Source organism: Coturnix japonica, chromosome 2 (genome assembly GCF_001577835.2).
Source record: "Coturnix japonica isolate 7356 chromosome 2, Coturnix japonica 2.1, whole genome shotgun sequence".
Lineage (NCBI taxonomy): Eukaryota > Metazoa > Chordata > Aves > Galliformes > Phasianidae > Coturnix > Coturnix japonica.
Genome location: NC_029517.1, coordinates 80,164,430 through 80,180,053, shown reverse-complemented (window position 1 = coordinate 80,180,053; position 15,624 = coordinate 80,164,430). Strand labels below are relative to the sequence as shown.

The 15,624-nt window shown below is 40.5% G+C and overlaps 1 protein-coding gene across 5 annotated transcripts in view; it reads left to right on the top strand.

Moving 5' to 3' along the window:
- The window catches only part of AHRR (aryl-hydrocarbon receptor repressor), an 82,230-nt gene that overhangs the window by 45,305 nt on the left and 21,301 nt on the right, over nucleotides 1-15,624 (top strand). For all 5 annotated transcript variants that reach the window (XM_015855106.2, XM_015855105.2, XM_015855104.2 and 2 more), the window contains one exon: nucleotides 8,117-8,217. In XM_015855106.2, the coding sequence (XP_015710592.1) occupies nucleotides 8,117-8,217 (101 nt within the window). The remainder of the gene's footprint in view (nucleotides 1-8,116; nucleotides 8,218-15,624) is intronic.

The window sequence follows — 15,624 nt, the reverse complement described above, 5'->3', positions numbered from 1 at the left end:
GCAAGGTCCATCTGTTTGGATAGCTTTACAGGACTAGACTTCAAATGCCTGCCTTAAAATATTGATGTGTATAAAAACACATTAAACTTATCCAGGGATTGTAGCATTACCAATTTAGTCATCTGGCACTTCAATTTTTGACTTCAGTTCTTGACATTTTCTTCATTCTTAACTTTTAGGTGAGATTCTCATGTTAATAGCTTTTTTCTTTTTTCAGGATTCTAAAAACTCCTGGGATATTCTTCAGTGTTTAAAAGCTATCCTGAAAATTGAATCTAAAATAATTTCAGATACTGTTCGTGATACTTCTTTTGTTTTTATCTTGTCTCAGCACCTTCTGTTATGTCTTTGAGGATAAAAGCCAGAGGTTGAGGAGCCTCACTCAGCCATATTTTTTCCACCTGTTAGGTCTATTTAACCTCTCAAAGCAGCTCTTCATTACAATCAGTCTCATCATGGCTATCTCTAAAGACAGCTAAATAAACACCAAACCCAAAGCAAAGCAGCTCTGCCTTAGAAAGGGAGTGCCATATTCTGTGATATGTATTTATCGGTGTTTGTGCAGCAGAGTCCTGCAGTCTCCATCTGATTTAAAGGTGGAGATTCTTAAGTGTGTGTGCTTATTTAAAGTCCACTGGAAAGCAAATGTGCTCGTGCCTTTGCCTTTAAAACTGGATACAGCATGGCTGCTGTATAAGGCAGATAGGAATTGCTCTTATGATACTTCTAGCTCTGAATCTGATGAAGCCAGATTTGGTTTTCTGGGTAACATATGCACATCCTGTGCACTAAGGTCTCAGCGTGAATATTTTAGATGCAATGTTTATTTCATCTTAAAGGTTTCCTTTATCCTCTCCAGATCTTGTGCTTTGGCTATTTTTAAACAGTCTCTTGGGTGATATACTGGCCTACTGACATATGCTCTTTCAACTCTTTTCTAAGAGATACTGACTTAAATTCCCTCTTGGAGATAGCAGGTATGAATTTAGACTGTGCCTTTCCATGCAGAGTGGTGCAAATGAGATTATAAAGGGACAAGAATGTTATAAAAGCAGCACAAATTGAGGAGTGAAAGCTCAGGAGATAGACTGTTTGAAACACAGGGCTGGAAGGAGGTTATCAAATCCGAAAAGGAAAGCAAAGATAATGTAAATTTCACATAAGTCAGTCATTGTCAGATTGATTTAATCAGGGAGGGTGAGAGAGACTTTCTCATACACTTTCCTAGTTGCGTTTATTTTCATGCTTGGCCTTTGATTTGATTTCGTTCTTCAGGGACTGATTTACTAAATGTTCTGAACTGTAGACCTAAATTGAAGAGGGTAAACTGGTGCACATCTTCTGCAGATGATAAAGACTAAAAATGTTCCGATATTCTCAAGATAAATATTTTACGAGGACTTTATTGCATTTCTTCCAAAAGATGCAACACTTAAGAGCCTCCATTTTTTAAAGTGGGGAAGATTCCAGTAGACTGTACTTGCTCACTTCTTACCACCTATAACTTTTCTTTTATCTGCCTTTTTAGGGAAAAAAAAAAAAAAAGAAAGAAAAGAATTCTGGTCTCATATTTCCAAAATATACTTCAGACTCAAACTTATTTCAACAAATTATTTCCCATTAGAAAAAGCTTATTTTTTGTTTGTTTGTTTGTTTATTTAATGCAATAATTAGTCTTGCTAAGTAAGCAGTTGTAGGCAATTCAGTCTCACCTCAAAGGGAGCTGTCTCTGCTGTGTACCCCAATGTCCATCACATAATTATTTTAACTGGAAGAATCAAGCAGGTAAAAAAAAATGACCTTGGGTTTATGAAATAATATGATCCATATAAAAAGAGTTATTTCACTTCAAAGACAGAAAACGATTCAAAGAATATAGAAAAGCTTTTATTTATTTATTTGTTTGTTTATTTAATATGTAGACAAGGAAAAAGTTGAACATCTATCTAACGAAACTGCAATTGAAGACACTAAGAAAAACTGGGAAACTTTGCAGGTTGTTTTGGTAGACTGTCTGCTCCATAGATAATAGAATGTGTCCTGAAGTACTGTACCTCTGAGTATGCATGTATGTCATGATCGGTAAGATTTGCTGGGATCCTTCTCAAACGGTCACGATGTGGCAGGTCAGAACGCACTGCAGCCCACTTGAGTTTGCTGAACTGTGAACAGCTCTACATAGGCTTAACATGCAGTGTTTCATAGTGCAGTATGGAGGAAAATTAATACTAAAGGAAAATAAATATAAGATTACATTGTTTGTACATTCTAAGGCCATTCCCACTGGAACTAATTAGTAAGCATTTTCTCTAAATACATCAGAATTCTCTTAAATTTATTATTATTATTTTTTCTACATTAAACTTACACTTCACAACTTGAATCCGATTAATGAATTTACAAGCTTGAGCCTTAAAGGGCAAATAATTTGTTGGAACCATCTTAATTTTTATAAAGGTTGCATCTGCTGATGTGAAAGTTATCCACGTGGACTGCAGATTTCTTACCTAAGACTGCATAGAACTCAGGCTTGTGACCTGTTTTGTAATTTAACAGAATAATCCAGTTGTATTTACCTTGTATGTATGTAAAAGGGTGTGCAAGTAAATACACACTAGGACAAGGTAATATATTACAGCTTAATCATGCTAAGAATGAAATAATACAAGGATTAAATCGAGGCCCCAGGACTGAATCTATAAATCAGCAGGTTTCTCCCATCGTCAATTTATCAGATTGAAAGCAGTAGATGATCAAATGGAATTACAGGGATGAAATGGGAAAAAGTTGCTTGGAATAAGTCTTATACTTGGGGATAACCTAAGAGGAGTGCATCTCTTTGGCAGTCTTATATCTGGTATAGTTACCAGACCAAGTGATTAATCAAATATTTACTTAGGGCGATGCAAACAGCTATATAAAAACATCTTTAGCAATGCATAGTGTGGGGTTTTCTCTTGGTGAGATATCTCTTGAGTCACACCAAGAGAGAAAGGTTGCAACAGTGAGCCGCAGAGAGGAGATGTGCTTTCTAGGCAAGGTATTTTGAGTTTGTTGCTTGCATCACGCAAGCCTAGCTAATACTCTATACACTCTCCATATGCACACACAGCTAAATCCACTGCTCCAGTGGTTGCTCCTGTAGCGTTCTGTGCTGTTTGTGAAAGGATCTTACTTCACAGCAGCTCTCTCCTCGCCTTTCACCAGGCTGTTTTTTGCCCCGCTCCCTGGTGCTGGCGAGTTACGTTCTGATTCTGTACTTTAAGCCCTCTTGCTTTTTTTAGGCAACTTCCAGATATCCGATACAGTGCATAATGAGGAATTAGGTTCCATTACACGAAGGCTTAACCTTCACGAAAAGCATTCAGAGCCTGCCAGGAGTCATCAATATTTAACAGCTGTTGTTATTATGAAATACTTCACAGGGTAAGGCGGCCCGCCTGCTTGCACGCAAGGGTTTGAACGGGCGCCAGGCCTCTGTCAGAGGCGAGGGGAGATTGACAGGCAGCGGGGTTGCGTGAGAGCGCGGCCGGGTTAGTCAGCAGCTGGCCTCCGCGCCACGGCCTTCTCCCCCCCCGTCCTGCCTCCCCTTCAAACGGGATCCTCCGGCCGGGCTGGGGTGTCAGCCTGCTGCCGTGGCGGCCTGCCCGGCGGACGCCCACGTGCCGCGGGTTCCCGTCACGCAAGGCTGTGGCCGGAGGGGGGGCCCGTTTTTGGTGCTCCCCGAGCGTGGGAGTCGTGCAGGAAAACGAGAGAAGAGAGAGGGGATGGGATCTGGAAAGAAAGCAGTTTGGGTTGTACCTTAAATAAATGTCATGCTGTACTTGAGAAACTTCAAAGGGCAGTTGGATTTCAAAGCATCTCTTAAGAAGAAGCAGACTGAGAAAACCACCGAGTTGGGAAGAGAAACTTTGTATTGTTGGTAGCGCGATTGCATCTGGTGCTCTGGTGCACCGGGACTGAGCACCACATTCAGAGGGGGCAGTTTGCTGCCACATCCCCTCCTGATGCATATATGCAGCCTGCAGTGCTGCAGAATGCAATGCCCCTCTCATACCTCTCAGCAATGCATCAGAAACCTCCTCTACATTAGGCATTATTTAATTTCAGTGCATCCTTACTGTCACTCAGTGTCCTCTGCAGCACAGCAAGAGGAAACAGACGGTTTTGGTTCGTGTCTGTAGGTTTGCTTAACAAAGTTTCTCAGACGGAGTGTTTCCTAGTTGTGGTGTTTTGTTTTGTTTTCTTAGCATTTAGGGTAGCATGCATAGCTAATTCTTCCTGCGTCTCTGCGATCCAGGAAGAAAGACCCGGTTTTCACTTCCTTTCGAGTAACAGCACAAGTAAGACGTGTGTTGGTAAAGCAGAGTCTCTGAAACTGAAGGCTCGATTCAAGTATTTAGAGCTGTGATCTCACAGGTACTCCTCATAGATAGAATTGAAGCTGATGCACCTGCACCCTTATGAGCCTAAATAGCACTGCCCCCTTCTCCCACCTCAGATGAACCCAGGCATGGTGCCCAGATCAGACACAGCCCCCCTCTGCTGCCCTTCCTGTGCAGCTGTGGGATGCAGGCAGCCTCAGCACTGGGAGCTGTGGGGTGGCTGCGGTGCAGCTTGAGCACACCTGATGTTGTTACAGGCCTGAGCTTGGCAGGTAGTTCTCTGATGGTTTTTTGAAGTAAGAAGGCTGTGCTTGTGCAGGAAGCAGAAACACTTCAGAGAATGTATTCCTGTTGGTCTAAAAAAGTTTTATGAGAGTCCTGGAATTTCCACCCCTCCTCCTAATGAAAGCATATTCCACAACGAGTATATGTTCTCTTATTTCTGGGGTAAAGGGGATGGCTGGTTTCATGATGCTTCCTTACACTTGAAAGTGTCAGTTGCAGTGTTGAAGCCAACTGCTTGATAATTGCAAATAGCATTGCCCCAGTCAGAAAGGACTCAGGTTTTACAGTGAGACAGCGTGGCTGTGAATGGCTCAGCAGCACCGTGTAAGACAGTCCAGTACTCCACTTACTCAAACTTACCATCCTTTCTGTGATTTTGTGACTCCTTCCCCCCCCCCCCCAGTTAATTAGCCATAAGTTCTAACTCAACTTTATTTTTTCGGTTTTCACTCCTGAATCACATTTACAGCTGAAATTGGAACAAAATCCTCAGGTCTTTGACCTGATCTCCAAGAAAACTTCTCTGTCCATTTTCCTTCTTTCTCTTCCTCCTCCTAGCCTACCCCCTGCTCCTCTGTCTGGTACATTTCCACAGTGTTATCCCACTAGGACCCAGCATTTCCAATCTTTTGGCTTTTTAATGTTGCCTGTGATAGCACCATGCTCACAATTGCATGACCTTGCAAAACTGTCAGCCCCAGTTCTTGTGTATCTCTTGTTTATCACCCTTACGGTATCAATACACTCATTCATCTTCTTTGGCAGAACAGCTCCATCTTCTGTTTTATTTTATATTCTGGAAATGCAGGCTAGATCCTTTGTGCTCAGAAAAAGGTCTCTCACACTCTTGCTTCCTACCCATTATGTTTGCTGCTTTTGAACCTGGTAGATAAGCTCTCTGTGTTAACTGCTGGCAGCCCAGCCCAAAATGTTACCTCTGCCACAGAAAACTGTCCAAAGCTCTGTGAAGCTAAAACTTTCATTATTTTTTACAGCCAGCAGTGTTCATCAGACTGCCTGCAATATCAGTATTTTCTTGCCCCATTATTGATATATGGGGCTCCATAAGCCAGAAGATTTCCCCTCAGGTCACTGAGTCATCAATAGCTGTTTCTGGTTTTTGTTTTTGTTTGTAATTTTCCACAACTTGCTCCTCCCTGCCTACTGGAGACAGTAGTCCTTCGTTCTCTGGGGTTTTTTGTTGTTTGTTTTCATCACAGTGGGCTTCATTTTTGCTCAAGAGGCCTGCAACTTTATGTCCTATTTCATCCTGGTCACACCTACTACCAGTCGTAATCAATACATTCCTTCAGTCCTCCAATTTCAGACTTGGTGCTGACAGGGACATCATGAGGCTGCTCTGCTTTATTTCTCCTGATTGGGCTAACAGAGTATTTCCAGTACAGGAAGGTAGGAGAACAACTAGTGAACAAGGCCTCAGGTGCATGAGGGAGAGGTGCCTGCAGCAGAAGAGCTCCTGCTTCTTGGCCATTTGCTTTTCATGGTGCAATAGGTCTCTTTGGAGTCGAGGCCAGTGAGTAGAGTATGTTATGAAACGGATGTGTGTGGCCTAACATACGGGTAACTCTAGCCGGCAAAATAACATTAAAATACTTTCCATTTGGAGATGGAATTTATACTAGCCAGACAAGCAGCGGAACAAACATCTCTTGTGCTTCTGCTGCTATGTTTGTGTGAGCCTGAAGGCTAACAAACAGGCAGGGAGCTCTGGCCTGCTCGGTTAGGTACAATAATAGTTTCCACTAATGATGAAGCTAGAACTGGTGAAATTTTCACAAAGCCAAAAGAACCGATCAAAAAATAAACCTCGGTTTCCTCTCACCCCTCCCTGACTGTCATTTAACCTTCACAAAGATGGCAAACCACTGTGGAAGTAGCTACAAAAACACCTTTTCTGAGGGAGAAAATTCTGGAAGAGACTATTGGAATAGAAGTTGTGCTTTTGAAAGTGACTGCCACATGTGCCTAACACTCTGCTGTGACAACTGTTGGTCTGTTCTTATGGGTAGATGTAGCATAAGGCTTGGCCGAGCAGGATAGAGAAAGTGATCTTTGGCAATTATGAAGGCTGCTCCAAAAGTGATGCCTCCTAATTTCTTATGTTGGTCCATGACATCAGAAGTGGATGTTGGTGGTATGGCAGTAGAGGTTAAATCTTCCAACCAATATTCTGCTACATTTTGTTGCCTTGTGACAGATGGCAGCAGAGGGGCAGTCTGACAGAGTAGCTGTTGTACAGCCTGAGCCTTGCTGGCTGTCTTTCCTTCTTACTCTGATTTTATAACAGTGGCTTCTATTTGCCTCGACCATTTTTGGGATTATTAACCACCTCTAGCTGTGGCTGCACCAGCTTTCTTCTAGCTGGAGTAGACTATATGTATTGAATGTTCCAGCTAGTCTCACTGCTCTGTTTTCTCCTCCCACTCTTTGTGAAAGGATTAAAAAAAAGCCACCTTAAAACTGAATCAGTACTTATTACCTGGGACAGTTGTGTCACTGTAATGACAGTGACAATAGTGTAACAATAGGCAGTAAGCAATAAGTCGATTCCTTATTTTTTACTAAACAAATTTTAACAATTTTAACCATACGCCCTAGAGGATGCAAAACCCCAATATGTTAAGTGGTATCAGAGTTCTCAGAAATGCTCTCGTTATCCTCAAAAATGAGATCGTAGTTTTGGGATTTTTCTGTCTCTTTTTCTGAGTTGAATTGAAAACTACAATCTGAGTATTCAAAGGTATTTCAGATCAAGTAGTGGTAACCCGCATGCAGGAAAAGCAATCACCAGGTGTTTTGATTCCTATGGAGGTTTTCATTATTATTAGGACAAATATATGTGATTGCAATCTACGGTGAGCCATTCTCATGAATTTCATGTAATAACAGACATGCATAAATCAAACTTTAAACTTCTCTTTGGAAATGAAATGGTTTAAGAAGATTCTTGTGAATCTAGCAACCAGTCTCAGACTCATAGAATAGAATAGGGCATGGTGAGACTGAAAATAATACAGTGCCAAGGAGGGTGGCACTGAAAACAAGAAATGTATTTCAGTCCCTCTGAGCTACATAAGCATTTCTTTACATTTTCATGATACATATAAACAAAACAACTTACTAACTATCCTTTGTTTCTTTTCTGTGGGTTTTTGCTATTGCTTTATGTAGAGTACAGTAATGGAAAAAATATGTTCAATAAAAAGTGTGATAGATACTTCATATAAAAAACATCTGGACTGCCAAATATGTATGTATCTATCTATCTCCCTCGCAACAAAGGCAACTTTTCAGTAACTGAGATCTAGAGCATGAAGACAGTAGCTCGCAATTAGTCCAATTCATGCTAAGTGCCTAAATAAGACTTTCAGTCTAGTGGCCCTAGTCCGAATGATCTCTGAACTCATAGTAACTCTTTCCAACAGCCATTCAAGAAAAGCACTTTAAGAAGCAAGTTGGTCAGTCAATAAAGGAAGACAATGTATCTAACAAGACTGCTGTCCAAGAAGGTGGACTTCTGCTAGAGGTGAGTGACAAATGCCATCTCTTTGGGCTTTAAGTAATTTTTGCTGTTTGGTAGACTCTGCGGGTTAATCTCCTGTGGCTTTTTGGAACAAAACATCTGCCTTGGAGTGAATCACTGAGGAATCAATCACACTTCTGAGAGCTTCTTGCGGGAGTGACGCTGGCATTTGTGGTCGTCTTGCTCAATCTGCTGGGCATTCGCAGCCCTCCATCTTCTGGGCTGTCCCTGGTGTCCTATGGGCCAGTTCACAGTTGTTGATCACTTGGGGTGAGAGTCAAGATGTGTTGTAGTTGGCACACATTTTGAGGGTACCAACAACAGCTTGCCAGGTTTCTGATCTGACCTAAGTTTATTCTGGGATGTTTTAATTTGTTCTACTTCCAGAACTCAGTGCTCTGGAGGAAACAGTGTGTGCAAAAGTTATTTTTTCTGTGTATTTGTATCCCCTTTAAGATGATTTTGTATTGGTGGGGTGGTATGAAGGTGCCATAGTGCTACTGAGAATTGGATCCATTAATCTGGATGAAGAGTTAATACTGCCCTGAACTACCGAACCAGTAGTTCATCATAGATACTTCTGCGTTTTAAACATATGTTGTAACTGTGCCCTTTATACGCTTAGGATCCCTGGAAATTCCATTTTGATTAAGACTACATATGTATAGTTGCGCTGATGGAATAAAAATCATGTTTCCATGACAGCCTTGATATACATTTAAATGTAATTTAAATAATAACCTTCAGCAAATGGATGCTCTATACTATTAGAGAAGAGAAAATCTTTTTAGCATGGGAGCCACTGTGATAACTTGTACAAGTCTGTGGAATCAAAACTGGCACACCGCTTTTTTTTCCTGTTTATACTTTAGAAGATTTTAATTTTGCATTTCAAAGCAAGTAGCAAAGAGGCATTTGATTAATTAGCGTGAATGCCAAAATGAGGTATTTGGCTGTCAGGTATTTGCAACAATTTCCATTCTCTGAGAGTAGGAAGTACAAGGCAAACAATGAATGATAAATATGGTGAGTATATGATTTTTAATGATGCTCTCCTATCTTTAGACTACGCTTTGTTTTGTATATATTACATACCCCCAGTTTATAATCATTAAGGATTTTCAAACACATGGAGAGAACTCTGACAGTAATTTCACTTAGTGCCAAATATTACTGACTGTGCTTATGGTCTGATTTCTATAGGGTATATGAGTCACACTCTATTTGAATACATGGGAGATTTTCATCCTAGATCATACGTCATATGGATCACTATCTTGGTGATTAAGTGCATGTTGATATGAATATATTTGCCAGGCTTTGTTTATGGGCATGTTTGACCTAGAATAAAAGGGTGAATTTTCCTTGGGACTTGTTGAGAATGTTCTCTGGGGCCTGAGTTTCACTCAGTCAGATGCCATGGAATGTGACCAAGAGTGGGTTTGTGCTGTTTCATCAGATTTCTTATGTTAGTTATTAGGGTCTGTACACTGTTCACTAAACGGTTGCATTTGTGATTCCTTCTGAAAAGAAGCAAACAGCCTTGCTGGTGGTTGCTATGTTTTATGCACTGACTTATGAATCTGGCCACTTTACTTGCTCTCAGAAGATGCTTTGCTGCTGTCAAATGCCGCTTTCCTTTCATGACACCGGCTCACACTGTGCAACCTCTCCTCGATGCTTTATTTAAATAAACCAGAATAGTCTGAATCACCAAAATACATGTGAATAATACTGCTCCTAGCTGAAATAATAATGGAGAAATGGAGGTAATTGCACTTTTTTTTCTGTTGTGTAGGATCACGCTGCTCTATGTATAGGTAGAAATATGGAAGAACAAGAACGCTAATTACTGGTACATAATTTATCTGTGCCTCTCCAGACTTGGAACAACACAGTACTTCCCCTTTCAGCTTAAAAGAAAACAATGAAATTAGGCTGTCTTCAAAGTATGTTTAAAATGCTTTTTATTTTTAAAGGCCTGTGCCACAACATGTGTTTTTATTTAAGATTTTATAGAGATACTTTTACAGCTAAAATCGAATAGCTTTCATCAGCAATAATGGAATAAACAATGATACCAGTTTATCAAAGACATGTTAGTGGAGCACAGCAGGTATCTAAATAAATAATTTCTTCCAGAGTTTTAAGTTTAAGGATCAGTTCTTCTGAGTAAGAGAGCCCTTTTTGCCATGTTTTTGTTTTCATTTGAAAGAAGACAAAGAAAGCCCTAATGACCAAAATCCAATGTTATTAATGGTCTTTCTCAGTATATCCCATTCTTTCAATCTTTTCTCTTCTTGGAGACTTCAGACACCATCTGTTTGACTACTGCAGTGATTATTAATTTTGCACTTTTGTAATGTTTTCCAAGACAGGTGGTATTGCACCCTTGCTCCACATGCCTTCTTGAGAAAAAGGCTGCATGCCATTTCTGAAGCCCATTACTGAATGCTTAAAGAACACTGGGCCAAACCTGGAACCAGAAAAGTGGGAGAATAAATTGTATTGCCAGTCAGTAAACGCAAATAGAATTTACAGGGTGCGGTGATAGGGTGGAGAAACACAGTCAAATGGTTACTTGGAAAAATGAAAATGAATCACCAGTAGTTATTTAGGCACTAGCCTTGATTGCAGTACTCATCCTGTGGCTGTTGGCCACCTTCTACTCTTCCCCCCAGCTATGCTGCTGTCAAGTCCAGGCTCAGAGTTTAGGCTGTCATGCACACCTGTAATTTCCATGTATTATGTACTATCCTATCTAAGAAACTAAAAAACCACTGTTGAGAGGATGGCCCTGTCTGGACTTTATTCTCCATCATGCAGGCAGGCAGTGGCCCCTTCGTCACCACCGTTACTGCTTCTTGCTTAAACATCACTTATCTACTGAGCAGCACCTAATGAAAATTGTTACTTTGCTTTTATGGACCACCTCAGTGCTGCTTCTGCAGCGTTCATGCTCGTTATAGAAGTATTTGCTACTGAGGGAGCAATCTTTGTGGTGCTTCCTTCTGCAGCTTAGGATTTATGGTGTCTCTGTCTCCAGACATATGGACATAATTCCTTACAGGTGTGAAAATAGTGCTTTATGTCCAAAACATCACGAGTATTAAAATGAAATCTGGATGATCTGTCCAGCTCCTAAGTAGATGTTAATGGAATAAGACTGCCTGGGTCTGTCATGCCTTATCTCACTGATGAATACTGATAAAGGCCAGAGCTGTCCTGTTTGGCCATTTCAATGTTCACCAGCAACTCCTGCCCTTTTAGGGAAGGTCCATTTTGATTTCCACCATGAAGCCTTAACTTTTAAGCCTTCTGAGTACAGAAATCAAATTTCAGTGATTTTGTCTCACGTTCTGGTTTACAGCTGTACCAAAGAGGCCAGTCAACATACTGTCACGGTATTTCTTATTCAGTGATTCCATACATTTACCCGTGTTGAGCAGAGATAGATAGCTATGTATTACCTCAGTTACCACTTCCTTGCTAAAAACAAATTATGACATAGGGTGAATAAGAAAGGAGTGAATTTGATTGCTGTTTTGCCATAAAACCCTACTGTGGGAGCAAGAAATGCAAAGGTCTTTTGGGCATAATTTGAATTTCATCCTGGAAGGGTGGCTGCAGTTTTAACATATCTGTGTGCTGAAGAGAAAGAGCCCATAGCCTGTTTTTCTCTACATAAAGTGATAACAGGCTCCCTTACAAAACCTATGAAAGCCATTTGGAGTTTTTATCTAAGTAGAGGATTCAGGATTTTATGCAATGGAGGCCTATTATTTAACAGTCTGCGGTTATATCAGAAGTGGCTGCAAATTGTAAGATTTCTGGGAGTTACTTTCAATGGAGAGGTGTATGTACACATTTGGCACAGAAAGGTATTTCCAGGTGGCCTCTACTGACAGTTCAAACTGGAGTTCAAGTTTCATTCCAAATGGAAAATGATACATTAGGAAACATCTTTTGGTGCTGTTCTTCACCCTGCTTGAGGAAATAACATAGGAAACCTTTTCCCACTTGGTTTCCTGCCATTTTTTTAAACTTGTTAGTGTAATTCCACTTCCTCCTTCCAAACTGATTTATGTAATCAGTACTTGAGAAAACTATGCTCTTGACAAAGGTACACTGGGTTGAATTTCAGTCTGAGAGCAAAAGATTTTACTCTTCCTGTTATTTTTTAATTCAAACTTGAAAAGGAAGATTGGGAGTCAGACAAAAGTGCATGGCTCTTCCACAGGGCTGTGACCAAGGCACAGACTTCAGAAGTCGGAAGCTGGTAAAGAGAAACTTTTTGATTTATTCTGCTCTTGAATTCCTTTTCAGCTTTTGACAGCGCTCTCTTTCTTACCACAGTCCTTCTAAAACAAAGCTGTTAGATTATGATACACAGCTTCACCTTGTAATTTGCAGGCTTAAAATGAAGCCACCAAAATAGGAAGTTGTCACAAAGCGCTCTTGGTCTTGGTGCATTTTCTCTCTCAGTTAATAAGTTTTACAAGTTACCCAAATAACCCTTTTGCTTTTCTTTGTTTTCAAACATGAACCTTCTCCCAGTAATTCAGATGACATGATTTAAGCTGACATTAGTCTCTTGGGATGATTAGCAGAGAATATATCCGTGAAAAAAAAGAGCCATAAATGGGGTCAGGAGTAACTTGCCATCTTTATCACATGCGTACATTCACTTTCTGCTTGGCAGGCACAGGCTGAGCACAAAGGAACATTTCAGAGTTCTTGGTCCCTCTTTTTTTTCTTTTTTCTTTTTTTCATTACAAATGGGCATATTTCTAAAATCCAGGCTTGAAATTTGGCACCAAAACAACATTCTGCAAAAAATATCTTTTCTGTTGCCCTTTAAACAAACAACTAATGTTCTCACTTCTTTCTTTTTTTTTCCCCCCCATCCCCCTCTCAAACAACTCTGGACTGAAAAGCCTGTGACTTCTGAATACCCTTAGATCTCTACTCCAGTTCTTAGTGTTACTGTTACTATTGTAGCAGTCGCTATACTACCATAGTGTTTGAGGTGCTGAAATACAGGCTGCAGCATCGTTCAACTTGACAGGCTGCTGGAACTGAAGAAAAAGATGTGAACCCTTCCCTTCAGATTTACAGTCTAAATGTGAGAGAAGAGATGACAGGTGCTTTCCAATGGACAACAAGACAACAATGCAGCAAAACTGTAACCATGAAAGCCAGGCATCATTGCATACAAGCAGCTTGGACTGCGAAAGTCCTGACTTTTGACTAATTTGAAGGAGAAAGCATCTTTGCAGATGCTTGTGTGGAACCTTGTAGCAGCAGAGGAGACACCAGTAAGTGCTAGTTCTCAATTCCTGCCCATGCATGTGAGAGAGCATATCGGAATGGTGACACTTCTCATTTCACTTCTCCAACATGGAATGGAAGATTACAGACCTAGAGGTAGTAAGCTGTGTGCTGATTTCAAAATCAGGTCAAGCAGCTGATATTTAATGTGATAGAGAAGGAGGAGTCAACAGCCAGCACCGGTGTGCAGAAGGGAAGGCAGCATTGTGTCAGTTTGCATCGGCATCAGAAGAGTCAGCTTCCATGTGTCAGGGCAGAGCAAACATGCTGCAGTGTTTCAGATGTGGTAAAAGAAATTGTATCTGTACTGGTGAGCAGAGAAGCTGTCCATCAGCTTTGGACACAGACCAGATGTGAATCTGGATTTAAGATCCCTTACTGCTGTCTCCAAGCTGCTCATCACAGCAAACTCCACCCAAGCTCACTTTTCACAACCACTTCCTCTGCTTCTGCTCAGGCTATTTTGGTGCCTCTGGAGGCAGTCCCATGGCCACGTGACTTCCTTCACAACAAAACATATTCTCTTGTTTCAACTCAATTAGGTTTTTTCTCTCCCCAACTCCAGAACTAATCATTGGCAACTGTTCTTACCAATCACTAGGTTCAGTGTCTGTATGAAAGCACTGTGTCATATCCATGTGCTGGGATTTAGTCTGTTGCTAGAACTGGACTACTCACATCCAGGTATCTAAGGAAGTTATAAAACACTGTTGTGTCCTTACATGTTTCTTTATGAGTGTTTGCTTCTGGGGAAGTGTCCATTTTCTGAAGATGGCAAAGTTATGTATTGTTTAAGGAAAGAAAACAAGAAATAGCAACCACCTTAAATAGATCTTGTGGTCATAGATTAGACTTACATTTTCACTGTTTTACATTCTTTAGCTGTTCTTGAGCTAGAAAAATGATAAACCCGTAGCCTAATCTGTATTTGCAGCTGAGACTTGCTTCCAGTCTATTCCTCATTCTCAAGTCAGAGAAGGTAATGAGCTTCAGGCTACGTATCTTCCCAGGAAGGTGAAATAACAATCCAGAAAGCAGATCTAGGCAAGAATGTGTGTTGTCTTGAGAACAGAGAATGACCCTTCCGATAGTCCTGTTGCCTTTATAGGAACTTCATGAGAAGTGGCATGGCCATCAGTCTGATTTTAGCTGTCCTTCACATTTTATGTGTAGAAAAAATAAAAAACCCAATATTTTCTATATGTTGTTATAATTCAAGTTCTTCCAAAAATTCCTAGATGCAAAAGCTGATGATGCCCAGAAAAGAGACATTTTCTCCAATGTGTTTCAAACCCTCCTCCCTTCTCCCAGTACTACAGAGTCCTCAGGTTTCTCCAGTAACTGAGACTGTGCTTGTTTTTAAACAGTGAGAAAAGCATTGTTTACTCACACTAAATCAGAGACTCACAGAAAGTCCTGGGTGAGGTCTTCACCTGGTCTAAAATTCAACTTAAGATTTGCAGTCATTACTGCTGCTTAGAGGAGCTGTCTCTTGTAATTTAATATGTTCCTACCATATTCCAGATGATTGTAGCAGAATCAATGTCTGCTGCCAGTTGGGGACCTCTTACATTTATACAGGGTTTTTTACAGGCTACAAAACGTGTAAGGTGATAACTACTGCAACAAGACTCTTCCTAAAGACAAATTCTGAAACATCACGCTCCCTTAAAAACTTTGCTGACCTGAAATGGTGCTTTAAAAAGCTGTTTCAGCATCTGTTTCTGTAGAGAATGTGAAGTACATGTTTTTTCTTTTTCTTTTACCCCTTTCAAAAGTATTTCTGAATTAGAAGAAGTAATATGTAGTGCTAAATGCACAGAAAAGTTATAGTCTGAAATTAGGACATTGCATTCAGTGCTCAGTACTTTGGCGTCAGCATTGTCTCTTTTAGGTTTTGATTTCTTGCAGTAAGAGATGTCTGCTGTTCATGCTAGTTAGCAACTTGCAAGTGTGAATAAAAGTCAGCTGTGGATGGAATATTATGATGTCTTCTTCTCTTCAATACTTGATACAGTTACATATAAATAACACTGAAAAAAATCCAGACATTTAGTACTTAAATATGTCTAATTGTCC